At 40.8% G+C, this 18,616-nt stretch overlaps 2 protein-coding genes across 3 annotated transcripts; both read right to left on the bottom strand.

Annotated features, from left to right (window-relative positions):
- Positions 1 to 2,336: 2,336 nt before the first annotated feature.
- LOC311003337 (C-C chemokine receptor type 9-like) lies at positions 2,337 to 4,570 on the bottom strand (the record flags this gene model as incomplete). Its single annotated transcript, XM_083995070.1, has 3 exons — positions 4,478 to 4,570; positions 4,226 to 4,285; positions 2,337 to 3,389 (listed from the first exon to the last, which is right to left on the bottom strand). The coding sequence occupies exons 2-3, from the start codon at positions 4,277 to 4,279 to the stop codon at positions 2,337 to 2,339; spliced, it is 1,107 nt and encodes a 368-aa protein (XP_083851196.1). The 5' UTR covers positions 4,280 to 4,285; positions 4,478 to 4,570.
- A 6,948-nt stretch (positions 4,571 to 11,518) lies between these two features.
- Positions 11,519 to 18,209, bottom strand: lztfl1 (leucine zipper transcription factor-like 1). Of its 2 annotated transcripts, none has more exons than XM_083995968.1 (10): positions 17,966 to 18,209; positions 17,493 to 17,617; positions 17,183 to 17,377; positions 14,489 to 14,546; positions 13,959 to 14,033; positions 13,788 to 13,853; positions 13,627 to 13,704; positions 13,135 to 13,311; positions 12,690 to 12,793; positions 11,519 to 12,544 (listed from the first exon to the last, which is right to left on the bottom strand). In XM_083995968.1, the coding sequence occupies exons 1-10, from the start codon at positions 17,966 to 17,968 to the stop codon at positions 12,526 to 12,528; spliced, it is 900 nt and encodes a 299-aa protein (XP_083852094.1). In that variant the 5' UTR covers positions 17,969 to 18,209; the 3' UTR covers positions 11,519 to 12,525. The 2 variants fall into 2 exon arrangements, with proteins under 2 accessions (XP_083852094.1, XP_083852095.1); XM_083995969.1 differs by having other exon boundaries at positions 13,959 to 14,030.
- Positions 18,210 to 18,616: the final 407 nt, after the last annotated feature.

Here is an 18,616-nt window from a genome sequence, read left to right as displayed (position 1 = left end):
TGCAGGAGTGGTGATATTATGATATTAGCATTAGTGCTTTGAGGCAAATTGAAGACATCTGCCCCGGTCCCTGGGAACATCCATAGCGAGGCACCGTGTTCTGCTGTTAAGCAGGAACATGTTATTGACTTGAGTGATGGTTTCCTGTCGTGAGAGGAAGATGTTGAAAGGTGGAGAATGAAAGATTAAATGTGGTCTCACCTGAACTCAGCAGGTAGCTCATCTGCAGATGTCTGAAACCTCAGAGGCCACAATAACAGCTCAGGATTTGTTTGTTACTGTCGATGTGCCAGACTGAAGCGAACAAATTCTGTCTGATGTCGCTCTCTGTCATCCTCAATCAACTGTAACTGTGGGTACAGTAACATACGATGGAGGCGGTGTTCAACATGTTTTGATTTCAATTCCAGCTCAGAGTCAGTTTTGCAAAACAAACCTCCAGATCTAATGAGCACGTTTTATTAAAGCAGAAGTAAGCTGAATATTTGTGTTAATATAAGTATTAAATAGTTATATCTTCTGACAGCAATCACTTATATAGAGTGTTTGGTCTGAAACACGGGTCTGTCAGTCACTCTACTCTGCTGTAAGCCGAGGAGAAAACTTTCCTTGTATCCTACAACCTTTATCCAATGAGGAGAGAGAACGGCATAAAGGGGCGGTCCTCTCTGTGTGTGCAGCCAAGGGATGCGCGTGAATGTGGTGACGTAGGGACGAGGACGGGGACTGCTAACTCCATCGGCTGACAGGAAGTTAGCCAAAACGACCGGATCGCTTACTTCTGCTTTAACCCCTTAAAATCCACTGGCTCAGGGCGGTGCGTGGCACAGTGGTTAAAGCAGCCGCCCCATGTAGAGGCTACAGTCCTCAACGCAGGCGTCCCCGGTTCGAGTCCCGCGTCGGGCAGACCTTTCTGCATGTCATTCCCCCTTTTCCTGTCTATCTCACTGTGCTACTAAATAAAGTAAAAAAAGCCAAAAAATATACTAGCTCATAACACTGGCAGGCCCAGCATGCATCAGAAGCAACATGACCCACAGGCCAGTGGGTGTTCAGGGGTTAAATACTGTATTATCTCCTCGACCTTTTTTAGATGTAAACGTGGGATAATGTGTTTGTCTGGTTTCACCAACCCCAACAAAACAACCTGTCCTCATTTCCTGATCTGAGATTCATAACAGGATTTGATATCAGGTTAGTGTCTGGTTGGCAGCACGTCGTGGGGGTGTTGTAATGCAACTGTGACTATGCAACACAAAACTCATCGCCCACATCTCACCCATTACAAAGGAATGGAAAGCAGGCTGGCAGCCCACCATTTGGGCTGGCATGGCTTTGATACTGTCTTATTTTGGTGACACAGACCACAGAAGTGAACAGAACTCCTCTGTTTGATTCAGCTTTGATTTCCAATGCCGATTGCGCTGCTCAGGCTTTTCCGAGAGTATAGCGCGTTAAAATAAACGTTATGCCTGCAATGAGGAGGCCATGTTGCGGCAATGCCACTTCTCTGTCTGTGCGTCTGTCTGTCTGACACCTGTCTGAGCTGCAGCCGTTGTGAGATCACAGCGTGGGAAAGCGCTTTTTGCGCAATTCTGAACGGGCACCCGTTAACAACATCCACTGTGAAACTGCCAAGTCATATGCAAACAGACCAGGTTAAACAGTTTAGAGGTGCTGGCACAGACTGTCAACAGGAGGTCGTCTAGTCACAGTGAAAGTGTCGGACCAGCCACAGTGATGCTTGCAACCGCACAGGGCACTAGTAGTGAGAGCACCAAACTGTATGAATCTCCCCTAGTAAACAAGCAGCTAAATTGCTGATGTCATCATGACTTCTGCTACCTCATATATGGTAACAGCTTGAAACCAGGCGTTATGCCTCTATTCTGGTTGCTGTGCTGTGTGGACAGAGCAGCAATGGAGAAAGCTGCAGCATGCTTGAGTTTTTATTTTTTTTATTCATTTAAAAAAATATATTTTTATTCTCAGTTGTTTTGATCAAGAAAATCAAAAATACACATATTTTTTTCTTATCATTTTTAATTCAGTTATTACAGCACACAACAAACTGATGAAACAAATGTACAAAGACAAACACTTTATAAAAAAAAGTATTTACACTAATATACAGTTTATACAGTGATTCCAGAAATATTGTGCTTTTGACTGTCAGAATAATAAATGTAAACTCCAAAGGCATTTGGCTTTCTCATTTGAATATTGTATCATTGTTGTGTTAGAAAGTAATGCATTGATGACAAAATGAAAAAAAAACCAAAACATGTCAGAACTAGGCTCAGCTATCAGGTTTAAGACTTTTGGGAAATGTGCGTTTATAAGGAAAGGGCAGGGGTGGTGTCGGTGTCTGACAACACAGAGGGACGTTTGGGAACCACATTTGTTTTACTGTACCCTCCTTTGCCCAGACCTGCACACATCCTCACAATCGTCACAAGGTCTTTTCTGAACCGAACCCCGATGAAGACGTAGACGAATGGGTTCAGGCAGGCATGGGTGTACGCTAAGCTCTTAGCTACCTGTCCAGCTACATCGAACCCAAGTACTGTGTTACAATCTGTGATGGTGGTATTAGCTGCCTGCGTGGCCTCCATGATCAGCAGGCTATTGTACGGCAGCTGAGAGAAGACAAAAACAAACACCACCACGAGGATGACGCGTAGGGCCTTGTGCTTTTCAAAGTTCTTGGCCTGCAGGAGGGTGCGAATGATGACGGAGTAACAGAAGAACATGATCAGGAGGGGAAGACAGAAGCCCATGCAGATCTGCAGGGACAGCACCAGGATCTTTGTCCGGTTGTTGATGTTGTCCCAGTAGACCAGAGAGCAGAAGTGCTGCCCGCTCTGGTTCGGCTTCACCTGGGCGAAGATAAACTCAGGGAGGGCCAGGAGAGCGGAGAGTATCCAGACCCCCAGGCAGGCAAATTTGCTGTAAAAGAGTCTCTTTCCCTTTAGGTTGTGGGCCTTGGTGACTTGTACGATAGCGATGTAGCGGTCCACGCTAATGCAGGTGAGCAGGAACATGCTACTGAAGAAGTTGATCTTGTAGACGGCGGACACCAGCTTGCACAAAACCACGCCAAAGTTCCAGCCTTTGACGGCGTCGACGGCCCAGAACGGCAGCATGCACAGGAAGAGGAGGTCAGCCACAGCCAGGTTCAGAAGGTAGACGTCGGTCATTGTTTTCAGACGGTTGCGTATGGTGGTGTACATCCAAACCACCATCAGGTTACCCAAAGCCCCCAGGATGAAGATGATCCAGAGCAGAGGTGGCTCATACTGACCACGAAAACTACGCACCCACGTTCGGTCACACAGGCCTGTGCTTTCGGTCGCATCTAAGTCATAGTCTGTATAGTCAGGAGTGTCCTGCATTTAAAAAATAGAAAACAATATGTCATGCTGTGTTAAAGAGGGTTGCATGCAGCAGATAGCCTATACACACCTCACTTTTCATTTCCCTTTAGGTATCATCTTGTCTGTCTCTGCCTTTACTTAACCAAGCTGCTTTCACGGTTTCGTCACATGACATGCTTCTAGTAGGGATAGCGTGACATGAAATCAAACGCAAGTCTGTGACGTACAACCTAACCAAAGTGTGTGGAAGAAAGAAAAAAAAAACCTGTCAGGTGCAGGTGTTATGTCTGTACACGAGAAACCGCACTACTGCACAACTTCCTGCTCTTATCCAAGCCTGAGGGGGGTAAACGATCCTGAGGGGCTCCAGAAAGGGGCCCCCGCAAGCAGAACTCAGTACCCCAGATGCATCAGGTTTAGATGTAGGGCAGAGATAGAAAGCGAGGTAAAGCAGAGGCTTTGTGTTTTCATAAACAGTGGAAAATTTGATGCTGACACGGCTTCTGACTCTGACTCTGACTATGGCATTTGCATATTATAGATGTCAGCCACAGATAACTTACTGTACCTGGACCACTAAATGCACAGCTTTACACATTCATTAGGAACATTTAACAAATTAAGGACATAAAATATATGGAATAAGAAATTCAAGTCATGAGCACCATGATGATTTGGCATGTTAAAACTGTATTCTTTAAAATCTGCACCATACATACATAAACTGTGATAACATCACCTCCCAAATCCACAGGAATAAATATAACAACATCTAAATTCTAAATTTCTACATCTAAATTGTTGCTTTTCATGTGTAATGCCAGACAAATATGTCAAATATTACTTACAGTTTCAGAAAAATCAGCAACCGTGGTCATAAAGGTTGTTAAAGGGTCATCCATTGTGATCTATAAAGAACAAAAGGATATTAACATGACATTAATATAACATAGATTAACAAAACAAGGCAATGAACAAAACTTTGTAGGACAGTGAAAATGTAACAGTCATTTAGAAATAAACATAATGGTGATAAAGAATTAAAGCTTTATGGAGAAACAGGAAAAATACACTATAAAAAAATGCAACAGACCACCTACCCTCTCAGTGATTGAATGCAGACAGCAGTCTCTTGGTCACAGTGCAGTTTTTATGTCTAGGCAGTGCAGCCTACTCGAACTACCAACCCCATCTTCACTTGCTTATATGGTTTCCCTTTAACCACAGGATCACGTGCTGCAGCAGTGTGAGGGAAGAACTTACACTTCTCTGTGCAGCAGATTTCAGCATACAGTATTCCCATCCAACACATGCAGCTAAATGAGCATCAAATCTCAGAGCCAGCTCTGTGCTTCAAAGTTTGATCTTTTGAGAGCGGTGACAACAGTGTGTTTTTGTTATAGCTGTGACTTTTAGACTGTAGCTACCCACTGAACCATGGTCATCAGGTTCGAGCCAAAACAATACACCCACCTTTTCCTCCACAGCCGATTGAGTTTCAAGGCGAAGTACCATCTCTGACACACGTTTTGTGTACACAGGTGGAGCACTTAACACCGCAGATGAGTGATGCATGAAACTGAGAACGATGAGGTGTGAGCGAAGCCCAGAACTGGGGGGACGTGGTTGATGTTGAGATGTTGTAAGCGCTGCTCTTTCTGACTGTTTAATCACTGTCAGCACCCCAGGCTGTGTGGCCTGATGAAAGTGCTTGTACTGTAATGCATACAATGGTGTGATAAAGAACATTTTTACATGAGGTATTGTTTTTTTTTTTTCAAGGGATTTGGGGTCTGATTTCGAAGAAAAACAGTCTCCAAGATATGTTGCCAGTGTACCAAACCAAACTGTAACAACTAATACTTTGTAGGAACCTTAATTGCTAATACAGAAACATACAGCTAGTTGATCTTGGTTTCAAAGTTCCCCATGTAAGTGAAAAGTGCACATGTTGTCAATTGCACTTTTCTTTTCTTTCTTGCAAAGAGTCTGATGAAAAGACTGATATGACTACAATGTGTGTGGTTAATAGCAAGCCAGGTGGTTATCTTATAAAGATAAAGTAAACAGCTTGACTGCAAATTCAGCTTATGTAAGTTTACCAGACAGTTGATATTTTTATTCCTACACTATTAACACATTTATGCACTGAGCAGTTCACAGTATTAACAACCCACACCTACAGATTCGTGCCGTGCAGAGCCAGAGTAGGAGGATCAGCTCAGGCTAACATCAAACCTCAGAGTGGGTAAAACGTTATCTCAGTGACTTTCACTGGCATGATTGTTGGCGCTGGCGTTCTTTTGAAACTTCTCATGTCTGGGATTTGCATCTTTGGAGTTTACTCAGAATTGTTTGAAAAGTAAAAGGCGTCCACTTAGCAGCAGTTCTGCAGAAAGAATAACGTTCAAGATGAGAGAGATTACAGCAGAAGTGCTACAGAGTAATTGGAGCTACAGTAAGAGTCTATGGTAATGCAAAAACCACTCTGTATAACTGTGGTAAGCAAATGAGCATCTCAGAATGAATATTGAGGCGGATCGGGCTGTTGCAGCAGAGAGGAGCATGTCAGGTTTCAGTCCTGTCAGCCAATAATAGAAACCAGAGGCTGCAGAGGACACAGGTTCACCAACACCGGACAGCTCAAGTGGAAAAACATTGCATGTGTGATGAATGCTGAGGAAACAAATAGGGGCATGAATCCAGGACCCAACCTGCCTCATGTCAACAGTCCAAACCATATGCATCACTTTTTGGCAACAGTTTACTATCTTCTAATGCAGGCCGAAGCCACCTTTGAATGGCCCAGCCCCTGGTGTGGCAAGAAACACAGGGAAACCCGAGAAAAACACGCTTTGGTGCAGACCATGAATACTTTTTTTGTTTTTCATGCACTTTGAGGTGTACCAGGGTTTAGATATGACCAAAATGTTTATTATTTATTTCAAAAGTGGAGTCAAGTATTGCTTATCCCTCAGTTAGAGTCTTTTTTTCATTGTTTCTATGCACTTTTTAATGTGCCTGTAATCAAATGTGACCTACTTTTAATGGTAAACAATGAATACAATCTGTCATTACCTGCTTAACAGTCACTAAAAATGTCTGGCCCACATAACCACAATTTCATAGTTTGGAAATCTGGCCCAACTGAATTTGAAATCGAATAGCCCTAATGGCTGCATCCTGTATGATAATGTGTCACAAAGAGAATATGGGTCACTCAGTCTTGAGCGGCCGGCCGTATACCCAGAATTCACATGGTGCTCCTCATAACATGCTCAGTCAGTTGCCGTCAAGGAAAAAGACATTCATGTGACGCGTGCTGGAAAAAAAACAACACCGCAGGGGAAGTGGAGAGTTCACTGGTATTGCCAAAGGGAAGAAAAATCACTTGCATCTCAGCTGACCACACGGTCAAAACATGGCAAGGTAGAAAGTCCCTGTCATACCAACTATGTCACCTCAAGCCAAAATAAAACAGATAGTGAAACAGGAGTTAATAATACATCTTAATAACAGGATATTAGCCGATTAAGTGATAAAACAACACAATCTTTTTATCATCATCACAATATTCAACCACTGATGAAGTGACACTAATCTAATCAATAAGTCCGAGTTTACAAAGCCAAACATGTCACGGTTTGAAAAGTGTATTAGTGAGTGGGTGTTTAAATCAAATCAATTCCTGATTATTCTTCCTTGTGAGTGGGAGTCTCACGAGTGGGCGCTCGGTCTCGGTCTCTGTAGGTCAGCCTGTTGCCTCGTTCTAAAAGTTTCACTTCCTTGCTTGATGCGACATTTTCAGTCTTCGCTCATTAGGAGCATCTGACGCAGGAAGGATGAACATGGGGCCCACCGGGTTTTAAGATTTTTTTTACCAATGGCTGGTTGCGTTTCTCAGTTTTGATCATAGTGTGGCACGGGGGAAACGGCCGTGTCATGATGAGTTTCATTATTTCCTGTGGGAACAGGTTGTTGAAGAAAGTGGCGAACTCAGACGTTTCACTCACACACTTAACTGTCAAAATACAACTCACTGACTGATTTGGTCTGAGCTGTGAGCATATGAAACGTAGTGTGTGCATAAAACCAAGTGACGCATTGCGTTTACAAGTCATAATGAAACTTCTTTCATTTGTTGACAATATTGAAAATAATTCAGGTCCCAAGTTGAGACAATGATAATGCTTGAGTGATGCTTATGCTTTGTCATGATGCTTTCCATGTTATGTTTGTTGCATATAGAGGAACTAGTAGTCTGCCCTTTGATTTATTGGTACACTATGATCTGGGTAAACAGGGAAACAATGTGGGCATGTACACACACTGTAAAACAACAACATCACAGCTGCTCTGTAAGTCAGTTTTTTAATGGCTCTCAAAACCACTAAAATAACCTCAGTTCTAATACACATACTGGAACTGATTAAGGGCGGGCCCCGGGGCCTTTTTATGTGGAGTTTACATGTTCCGTGTGGGTCTCCCTGGGTTCTCCAGCTTCTTCCCACAGTCCAAAGACACATTAGGTTAATTGGTGCCTTTAAAAGGCTATAGCTGCTAAGATTGCTCCTTATGACTCTGGCTGTATGTTTTGGGTTGTTAGCAGAGGCCTCCATGATGGTAATGCATAATAGATACAAATCTAAATATCTCAGTACACCTTTGAAGCTCTCTAACTGTTTGGGTGATGATCACTTGAGAAGCAATAAATAAGTCATCAGTATGAAGATACAGACAGGATGACTATAGGGTGCTGTACAATGATGTCAAAAAGGGGAAACCTTGCAGCCCAACTAGTCAAGCGTACATGTGTATTACATTGTAGCTATGTTGATCGGATGCAGATAGCACCTTCATTACTCATCTGACTATATGCTGAGGATTCTGGATTACAAGGAAATGATATCACCAAATTGACACACACTGAGCTGTCATTCTCAGAAAAGACTTAAAGATGTTGATCTCTGTGCCACTTTGCTTTAGGTGACAAGATTATAAAGTGATATTGTGCAGTTCAATTCACAGTCAGGTTCCTCCTGACAAGCAGCACAGTTGTTACTCAATGCAACCCACACGTACGTGACCTACACAAAGCAACTGATCAGGAGATACAGCTGAGGAACCTATATGAGCTATAGAAGGACCAACAATGTGACGCAGAAACAAGTGATCCATGTAAAAAAAAGAAGAAAAAAAGAGAGAGAGAGATGATTCATCTTTTCACTTGGAAGCACCACTTGAAACAACAAGTATATACTTTCTTAATTGTTCCATAGCTTTTGACTGTATCACATAGTCTTCATTTGTCTTGTCTCTGTGGAAAAATTATAGGAAGGCCTATAGGAATGTGTCTTTCTTCAGGACAGACTGAACATTACAGAGACTTGGTGCTGGAAAGTGACAAGCTGGGCCAACTGGTATGGGGCTAGCTAATTACCATGCTAACTTTTACAGAAGTGATAGAAATAAAAGTGAAAAGGTTGATTCCCACCCCTGAACAGGTTTTTGCAACAAGTAAAGGAATGAAATTTGATGCTTAACTGGAAACATTTATTCTATTTACACGTATAAATAGACGTTACTGCTTGGCTATGCAGCAGCTGTGGCTCAGGAGGTAGAGCAGGTCGTTCGCTAACCGGAGGGTCGGTAGTAGCCTAGTTCAATATCCGGCGCCTTCTACATGTTGAAGTGTGCTAGGGCAAGACACGGAACCCACACTTTCCCTCCGATCTGTGCATTGGCTGTATGAATGTGTGTGAAAGGGTGAATGCAACAATGTAAAGCCCTTTACAGAAATAGAGACTAGAAAAGTGTTAAAGTGCGTCAAAGCAAATTTCCGTTGGTTGAATTTCATGATATATTTAACCTTGAATAAAAATATTTTTGAATGGCCCAATTACTAAACTTGTGTATCGTGTCATGGGTAGGCTGCACAGTGGGGGAATAAAGGTTGAATTTATACAAACTGTCACAACATTAATTATTATTAATTTATTTATTACTTTTTTAGCTTCTTGACCTTTGACCTTTCCTCTTGCACTTAATTAGATAGACACATTTGGGATTTTTATTGAAATATCTTAACCACTATGGGATAAACATAAAGATTAAACCTACTGAACATATGACTGATAGCATTGTCATTGTGAGTATGTTAGCATTACGTAACTTAATTTGTGCCTTTAGCACTGCGCAGCCTAAATCACAGGGATGCTAGTGAGACTATAGTAAGGTTTCAATTTTCTTTTCTTTTTCTAATGACGGATCATAAATCATCTGGTATTCCAGTAAAAAATCACAGCGTTATCGTTTTTTAAACCTCATATTGTACTCTGGAAATGTGCGTAATTTCTCACATGCAAACATTTGCTTGATGATTCTGAAGAACAAGAACAACAGAAGCTTTTGTCTCGCTATTGAAACTAAGAAAACCCCTTTGATGCCTCCGTCAAAAGGAACAGGAAGTTGCTGTGAACGGGTACATCACTCTAACAAGTATTAAGATTTTGCCCCATGTGGGAAAGTACATTGTCACAGTACATGAGCTTGGAACTGAGACTCGATCGTCACCACTTCCTGTAGCCTACCTGCTGTGATTTATTTGCTGCTTAGAATTTGCATCCTATATGAAATTATCATGTCTTCAGCTGCAACTTTTAGGAAACAGATGCCGACACACACAGTATAAAGTCACAACCATAAACACACAAACTGTCCTAACCTTTATTTGAAACAGAAATAAACTATTACATAAGTACTGATGCAGCTTTTCATGTCACCTTTTTATCTCTTACATTTCAAGAGCACATCAAACTTACTGTCATTCTCCCCCTGCCCCCTTTTTTTCCCCTCTGTGCCTATAGGGGTAGAGGTTTGTCATGCACGCAACCTGTGCACATGGCACGAACCACAAAACAAGTTTAAGTCAGGACAGACTGTGGTTTGAGGAGTTTCACTCAAAACAACAGGGGGTTGTTTACTCTGGTGGCTGGTGACCACTTTGTTAATCTGCCACTATCTATGATAAGATGCCCCCTTCAGTTGAAGTTAACAAATAGCCAAAAGATGCACCTTATTTTCAGTTGATCCATTCTGGGTTCTTGAAATTATATTTTTTATTTAATTTTTTTTACACAATGATGGGTTAAACTATATATTGTAATACAACTAAATAAACTTAGCATATAACATTGCACAATAATAGCTGTACTTACTGGAGGAAAAATGTTATGTGGCCTTTCATGATAGCTAAGGCCTTTTCTGACATAAAAGTTTTAATTTAACATCATCTTAGTTTGTCCTGTTGAGCTAGCACTATCTCCAGTCTAATTAAGAGCATTTGCATACGTATTAAACTTTTACACTTCCTCTTAAAATAAAGATTTAAACCTGGCATGGAAAATATCTTACCTTTAGTTTTCAACAAATTTCTCCCAATGTTTCTGAATTCACTGTTCATGGTCTGCACCTCTCTGCAGGCTGTGTCCAACTGACTTAGTATGATTAATTGCATTATCTTCCTCGGTCGGTCCTATTGAGGGTATGCAGAATGTCATCTTGCTCTACTTATTTCTTAACTCTATGCCAGCCAATCAGACAGAGATGACAAAATGAGACAGGACGTTCACAGATGTACTGGTCTTTCAAAAATAGATGAAGCAATACTCTCATAATGATCATCTAGGCAACACATCATAGTCTTCTATACTGGACCCGCATACATGTATATGGGACGTTTCATATTAGAAAAAAAAAATCAGTTTTCAGAAGCCACTCAAAGAGGACAGGCTAAGTGTAGAGTTTTTCAAATTGATTAGAAGACAATTAATGAACTAATCACTTAATTGTATTATTGCAGAGTGGCGCCCCCTTGTTGAATCATTGAGGTCCAGAAACATTGCTGGAATCTGTAAATTTATGTAATTCATTTACTTTCATTACATTGCCTTTTTTCTTTCCCAGAATGCAATGGGCCAGAAGCAACACCTTGGTAAGTTTGTTGTCACATTCACTGTCTGATATTATAAGATGCTATGATGTTGATATGATTAAATATACCCTATACATTAAGTGATATTAAAATATTAAATATTAAAAAATATATATTTCAATGCTCATCAACAATGGTCACACATGTATTTGGTACCAGCTTTTATTACCCCATACTTTGCACAATACAAACAAATGCACATCTATTTTAATATAGGGTAGATGTATCATACTCTACAAGAGCATTACTTCATGAACATCATGTAAATATTCATTTTTTTCTCTTACACTCCATCACCCACAGCAATACGAAAAGTACACAGCTTAAGTTTCCAGACAAAAATATTCTATGCCCTTCGTTTAGGGAAGTAGGGAAATCAATCTATAGCTCACTATCCATAACATCCATTAGCAAAAGCAGAAATAAAATATCAATATTGTAAGAAATTAAGCGCGGTGTGAATGATCAGACTTTCACAGAATGTCAGATCATCGGAAATGATTTTAGGAAACGCTATCAAATGTAAAGTGAAAAAAAAATGAAAGCAAGAGTTTCCTAGAAGGGTCAGGAAGCATTAGGCTGAAGCGATGGGTTTGCGTGAAACTCTTGATAATAGATTTTTACATTAAAAAAAAAACAACTAAAATTAAGACTGATTAGCAAAATATCAATTGACAATAACCCCGTTCTAATAAGCTAAACATTACCCCTACCCATGTAACAGATAAGACTGCAAAGCTTTAGACAGTATGTATCTGTCCAGTTCAGAAAATGGACAAGGCCTCTTCAAACAGGGACATGATAGTACTTGCATAGAGCACTGAGGGAAGTCTGCTAGCTACTGTAAGTGAGCTCCAAATTGAGACGTAGAAAAAAAAAGCACAGCTGGAGAAGGCTATCATTTGTTACTATTTTACTTGTGCATTCACTTGTCTGCACTGTCGACTGTCCTCGCTCTCGCTCTTTAGTGAAGCCAATAACTACTGAAGATTCCAGATAAAGCATGAATAAACAATTCCTTGTGGAAGTGCTGTTTTCTGTCTCTCTTGTCTTGCAGCAGTGGAACTGGTGGTTTTTTTGTCCAAACCACAGTCATAAACATTGGTCCTGTCTCACCCTCTGGACATCTGTATAACCAGCTGTCTTGGATGGAACTCATTCACTGGGCTCGTATCTGGAACAAACACGCAGTACAAATCTGATGTCAGATACAGATCTTTACAACTCAGTCAATTTTAGGAGTAAAGAAAAAACAAAACAAGAAACAGAATAGAACAGAAAAAACACCATTGTTTAATCCTTTATTGCCGAATGCTCACCTCTGCAGTCGTTTTCTAATTTCTTTGATCTGCTCATTTTTCTTGGTCAGGATTTCCTTCATGTTGCGGTAGGCTGCAGTTTGCTGGAACTTCTTGTCCAGCTCCTGCACATCATACACACACAAAACATATAAATACATGAAAATAATGTGACAGAAGCCAAGCATGCCCAGACTGAACTAATTTGCCAATAGCAAATTGAATGATTTGGTTTTTGGTTGGTTTTTGGCTATATAACCAGCAAGTCTTGTTGGTGTTGGTGTTGTACTATCAAATTAGACTGACACAGTGGCCAAGCAAAATAAGTTAACAACTCCACAACTGCAGTTCTTCAAACAACTGAGTCCTGCTCACTTCAAACCACCACGGTTATAAACAAAACTTGAGAAAATAGGTTTTCGGGTCATTAAAATGTCAGTTGTGGGTGAAGACCACTGTAATGTACCTTCTCTGCCAAGGCCAGCTGCTCCTGCACTCGAAGCAGCTCATGTTTGGCAGAGATCAGGTTCTCCTGCAGGTCCTTCTGGGAGGCAGCATTGGTGCAGACTGACCTCTCGTAGTCCTCCTTCAGAGCTGCCACTGTGTCCTCCAGACTGCTGATCTCCTGGGAATGAGTAGCGAGCTTCAAGGAAGAACACAAGACAACATAATAAGTTCAGGTTGGGATGGATGGCATGTGTTGATATAACACGTTTTTTATGAGAAAGTGGACACCTATTCCTATTCACAGCGACAAACAAAAGTCACACTTTGCTCCGTGTGATACATACCATATCAGATCCAAGTTAGCAGACAAAAACACAGCGACAGCAAAGTTCAGAAGCAACGTAATGATAACTTAGGAAATAGAAGCAGAAAATGGAAAGCAAACTCAACGTGTCACAAACAAAGATGTAAATGATGATGAATGACTGTGTCGTCAAACGTGGAGCAGTACCTGCTGTTCACCCTGAACCTTCTGAAGGTCTTTCAGAGCTCTCTCTGCCTTGGTTTTCTCATCTAGTGCACTCATGGCCTAAAACAAATCACAGCGTGAGGTTAATCATGTCAATAAATAGACTGAAATATATATAAAATATGTAAATGAGTTGTTTTTACCTGGGATTCTATAGTCCGCAGCCTGCCTTTGAGTTTATTGTTTTCCTCCTGTAGTCTCGCTATCTCCTTATGAAATATATGACATAGATCAGAATGAGTGTATGTGTATGTGATAATGACAGCCGAACTTTCTGCAGTAAATCTGTCTGTACATGCAATTTGTTTCTTTACCTTGTTGAGTAGTTCAGACACTCCACCCTCATTCAGCGGTGCTAACTTGGGTTTGCTTGTCTCCTGATTTATCTGCTAACAAAATAAAGATTTTACCGACACAATGGCAGAACAGTGTCTACGTTTGTACTTTCAAACCACTCGGATGTTTGCTGTGCACTAAAAATGAAACACAATATGTTGATATAAATTTTGTCCCGCTTTTCTTAGAAATGAAAAGACGTCTAATGTCTTTCCGAGAAAGGTGTGAATAGCCAAGCCCACTAAAGAGCGAAGCACTGCTAAACAACCATGACTTGTTTTTCTCTCTATTATGTGTCAAGAACCCACACATCAGGCTCAGTCATGTGTAACTAACAAACCACATGGCTACATGTCAAAGGCGGGTGGCCGAACATATAGTACAGAAAATACACTGGTGTTGCACTGATCTATGTGGGGGCAAATGTGCTTTGAACAAATGATAAATGACCACTAGATTGATGGTGATGTTTTAAGGCCTACATATAACAGAGCTGCATTATACTCACCTTATCAGTGGTTTTAAAGTCAGTCTTCTCAAATTCAGCCACTTGCTCTAACAGCTCCCTATACGGGTAGAGAGGAGCAAAGAATTGAATGACACAATAACGAAGGAAAGAACATTAATCTTTTTGTTTTTGAATTAAATGTTAGCCTATAAAATAAGTAGTTTGTATAGTTAATAATAGGACTGTGACGAGTATAACTGATCTGATATCTAGCATCACTTTCTATAACTGTAAGTGTGTCACCGCAATGTTGATTGTTTTTGTTGACATTAGAATTATCTACTATTTGACGGTTGTAAATGTTTGGCAAGGGAAATAAACACCCTTGTTGTAGATGGCAGTTTAACACTTAAACTACAAGATACATGCCTGTGGTGAACAGATGTTCTCTCTGTGAGGCTCACATGTGGTTTTTAAAAAGCAGCTGAACACACGTAGACCGTGAAATGGGGCGTATTCCTGGCTTTAGACACCGTATCAGTCACGTAGGGCTGAGCCACGCACCATCTAAAAAGGGCTTTAGGGCTTCTTTATCCACCCACCATGTGTGAATTACAAACAAAACAACTTTTCCAAAACACAGAGTTTTCTAATGAGGTGAAAGGTTCTGCAGGTCAAACGTTACATTGAGGTCAACCTCACTATCGTAGAAGACAAAAGAAAAAACTACATTTAAACCTGTGCAGATGAACTGTGCAGCTTCAAACTGGCCTCACTATGAGAACTCAGCTGCGCAGAGTTTTATACATTTTTACTTTTGTGCTAAAAATGATCTGTTTGATCTGAAAGGGGAACAGGATGGCACGTTTAGTTTGACTTGCAAATTTGTTTTTCAAAGCTGACATTTGAACAGCTCAGGTCAATGTTAATTTTAGATAGATGGATAGAAAGTTTATTTTCCCCTTGGGGAAATGAGATCAGATTCCTCTTCACCGTTCAACATTGAATTATTGTGCGTCTATAAAACCACCCCTATGCTCTATGCGCTGACAGTCAAGCCACAGTACTTCCTTGGCCAAAATGTCAAGGGTGCAAAGTTTAATCTGACAACAGCTCAAATGTGATTTATCATTGTCAGTGGTGTCAGGTGCACATGCCCACATCGCTCTACGTTCAGGCTTGAATCCTCTAAAATTCTCTGGCATCTGAAATTACAGCAAGATCGGCCTTGTACATTTTGCTGATGTAGACTTAATTTTTACCGCAGATGGCTACGTACCAGTGACATTGAGCCATTTCTTCAGACGTATGACACTTTATATGGTCACATGATTTAGAGTCACTTCACCAACATGAGCTGTTTGTATTTAAATAAGCATGTATATAAAATAAATGTCAACTTTATTACTTTTTTCTAGAAAATGAAACAGCAATACAATTTAAATGTATCACAGCTTATACATTTTGTCTTGTTTTTGTAAATTTAATTTTGCCAAGAGTAAGATTTAGAGATACAGTTGACCCAAATTATGAATAACACTTGTTTTTCTATTTACCCCTAGTGGTACTCAGCCACAAAGACAGTTTTGCTTTTAATTCTAAACACTCTGAGTGTTCTGCTCTGTGATGTCTGTAATAATGTCCTGTTTTGTTAAGATAGCACAAAGACTCACTATCAACTATCATCTGTTGTAAGCTCTGTAAATCATCCTTAAATAAAGGGATATTTTTGGGGGGTGAATCTCTGCATGGTTCAGCACCAATAGGTTGGATTAGAAACTAGTATCATCTACTTTAAATAAATGAGAAAAGGGTTGCTATTGTGTAATTTTAGTGGTGAAAGAGATGTTTGCAGAAGTTGTGCTTTTCAGAGTAACTTAACTCCACCGAGGAAAGGAAACCACTGTCATGGAAAAAAGGGGTTAAATTCGCAGTGTATGTGAATGTGTGGCTTGATGATGACCTTTCAGCCTTGGCACATAACATGCAACAGATCAAAATCTAAACTGTACTGAGGAGGAAGTTGTCTATGAAACAAAGCACAACTTTTCCCATGAACATGAAAGTGTATGTCTTCACACGCCAAGCGCAGTTGTTACATTGGTATAACAGTTTCGCCTGTAACATCCATTTAAATCTTTCTAATTTGAATATATTCTTACACAAAGCTGAATTGTTGTTCTTTATTGCACCAGGGCCGTCAAATATGATCGCTCATGACTTTAGGAAAACCCCGAAAAAAAAATATAGTTAGAAGAAAAATATTTAGTGCTATTGTTGGAGTAAACTTGCTCACGTCATCTCCTGTCTAACGCTTACTGGAAATTTTGGGGGTATTATCTAAAATATTAGTGTCACGGTGGTACAGTGGTTAGCACTGTCACAGAAAGAAGCTTCTAGGTTTGACTGGCAGGCCAGAGGCCTTACTGTGTGGAGTTTGCATGCTCTCCCTGGGCCTGCATGGGTTCTCTCAAGGTTCCCTGGCTTCCTTCCACAGTCCTAACACATAAACACGAGGTCAATTAGTCACTCTAAATTGCCCATTGGTGTGAATGTGAGCATTAGTGTTGTTTGTCGTTATATATGTCGGCCTTGGCAACCTGCCTGGGGTGAACCCAGCCCTCCCCCTATGTCAGCTGGTATTGGCTTCAGTCCCTCCCATGACCCTGCACAGATGAACGGTACAGACGATGGACTGATGGGAACTCAAAAATGAACAGGAAACGTCAGTCAGCTTCTGGCCCTGTTGCTCACCTGTTTTCCAGTTCTGAGATATCACTCTGCAGTCGCAGGTAAAACTTCTCAGCCTGGGCGAAGAGCTGCCTGAGCAGCAGCACATTGGTGTGGGCTGTGTTGATGAGCTCCATCTCCACCTCCCCACGCACCACCACCTGCAGCCCATCCAGCATCTCCTTCACCTCGTCCACTGTGAAGGTGTCCTCCACCAGCCTTCAGGGATGAACACGCACACACAAACACACACATTACAGAACCATCACTTGTGCTTAAAAATAATATGAAGTTGGATGAATCACAGTCACACACAAACAATGATACTAGTCACCTGCTATCTTTGAGTTCCTCAAAGCATGAGTCAATAGTCTTCAGCCTCAGGACCCTTTTTGAACGTGCAAATCGCATATAATTGATGATTTCATTCTGATGGTGTTCATTAAACCCAAATTCAGCCTACACAGAAAGAAAAAGCAAGGAAATAGTGACAACAATTAGCATCAATAATAACAGATGTATGCAGAGACGGGCAGAGATTATCACAGCACCCACAACTAGCTGATCAGCTAACTTGAAGGGGATTTCCCCCTGCTAATATCTGACCAGGCCTAACGTTATCCACATGAGCTTGCACACATAACGTGGGATAAATGCTATCCCTGTCACTTCACTCGCCTGTGAATATAGGATGTGCACCCGGTTCACAATGCAGAGTTAACGCTAGATATTTAGCATGCTAACTACTACAAGCAAACGGGTGGCCTGGCTCCCAATAAACAGCAGTAAATGACAGCAGCTACTTACCATGGTGGCTGTGAAGCTAACGTTAACGCAACAGAAGAAGTTAGCTAGCTGGTAGACTGTGCTGAACAGGGGGAAAAATGGATGTTTCAGCCTCCAATTTAGGCCACGTAGCAGCAGACTACAAGCTAAAAGGTGATAAACGGACGTCAAAGGTTCAAGTAAACTCTAGAAAACTTCAAAGTTTAACTTGTTGGAGAGGTTGACGTTAAACGGAGGTTATATCATGGCTGTAAGATTATCTAGCAGCTCGACTAGCCTAGCTACACAGCTAGTGTTTGCCTTGAGAATGCCTTGGTAACGGAGAATAGCGTCATTACCTTGGTTACGAGAGGTGCGTTCAATGGCACTACGTACAACACAGACATTACATAAACAAAACGGTAAATGGTCGAATTATCGTATTATATTATGGTCTAATAGTAATAATATGGTTATACAATAAACAGGTCAAAAACTTAATATTCAATACTTAAAAATATCCTTCGGCGGATTAATGAGGTATTTCTGATTCGTATTATGCCAATCTTTACTCCCCACGGTGAAAAAGTGTAGGCCTAGATTTAAAAAAAAAAAAAAAAAAATGAAGAAAAGAAATTAAGCCTATGTCAACATATTTTCCAAAACAAAAGCTGTTAAGAAAATAACTTGTTG

Source organism: Trachurus trachurus (genome assembly GCF_905171665.1).
Source record: "Trachurus trachurus genome assembly, chromosome: 20".
NCBI lineage: Eukaryota > Metazoa > Chordata > Actinopteri > Carangiformes > Carangidae > Trachurus > Trachurus trachurus.
The sequence above is the reverse complement of the archived record's forward strand: the minus strand, read 5'-3'. Positions and strand labels throughout refer to the sequence as shown.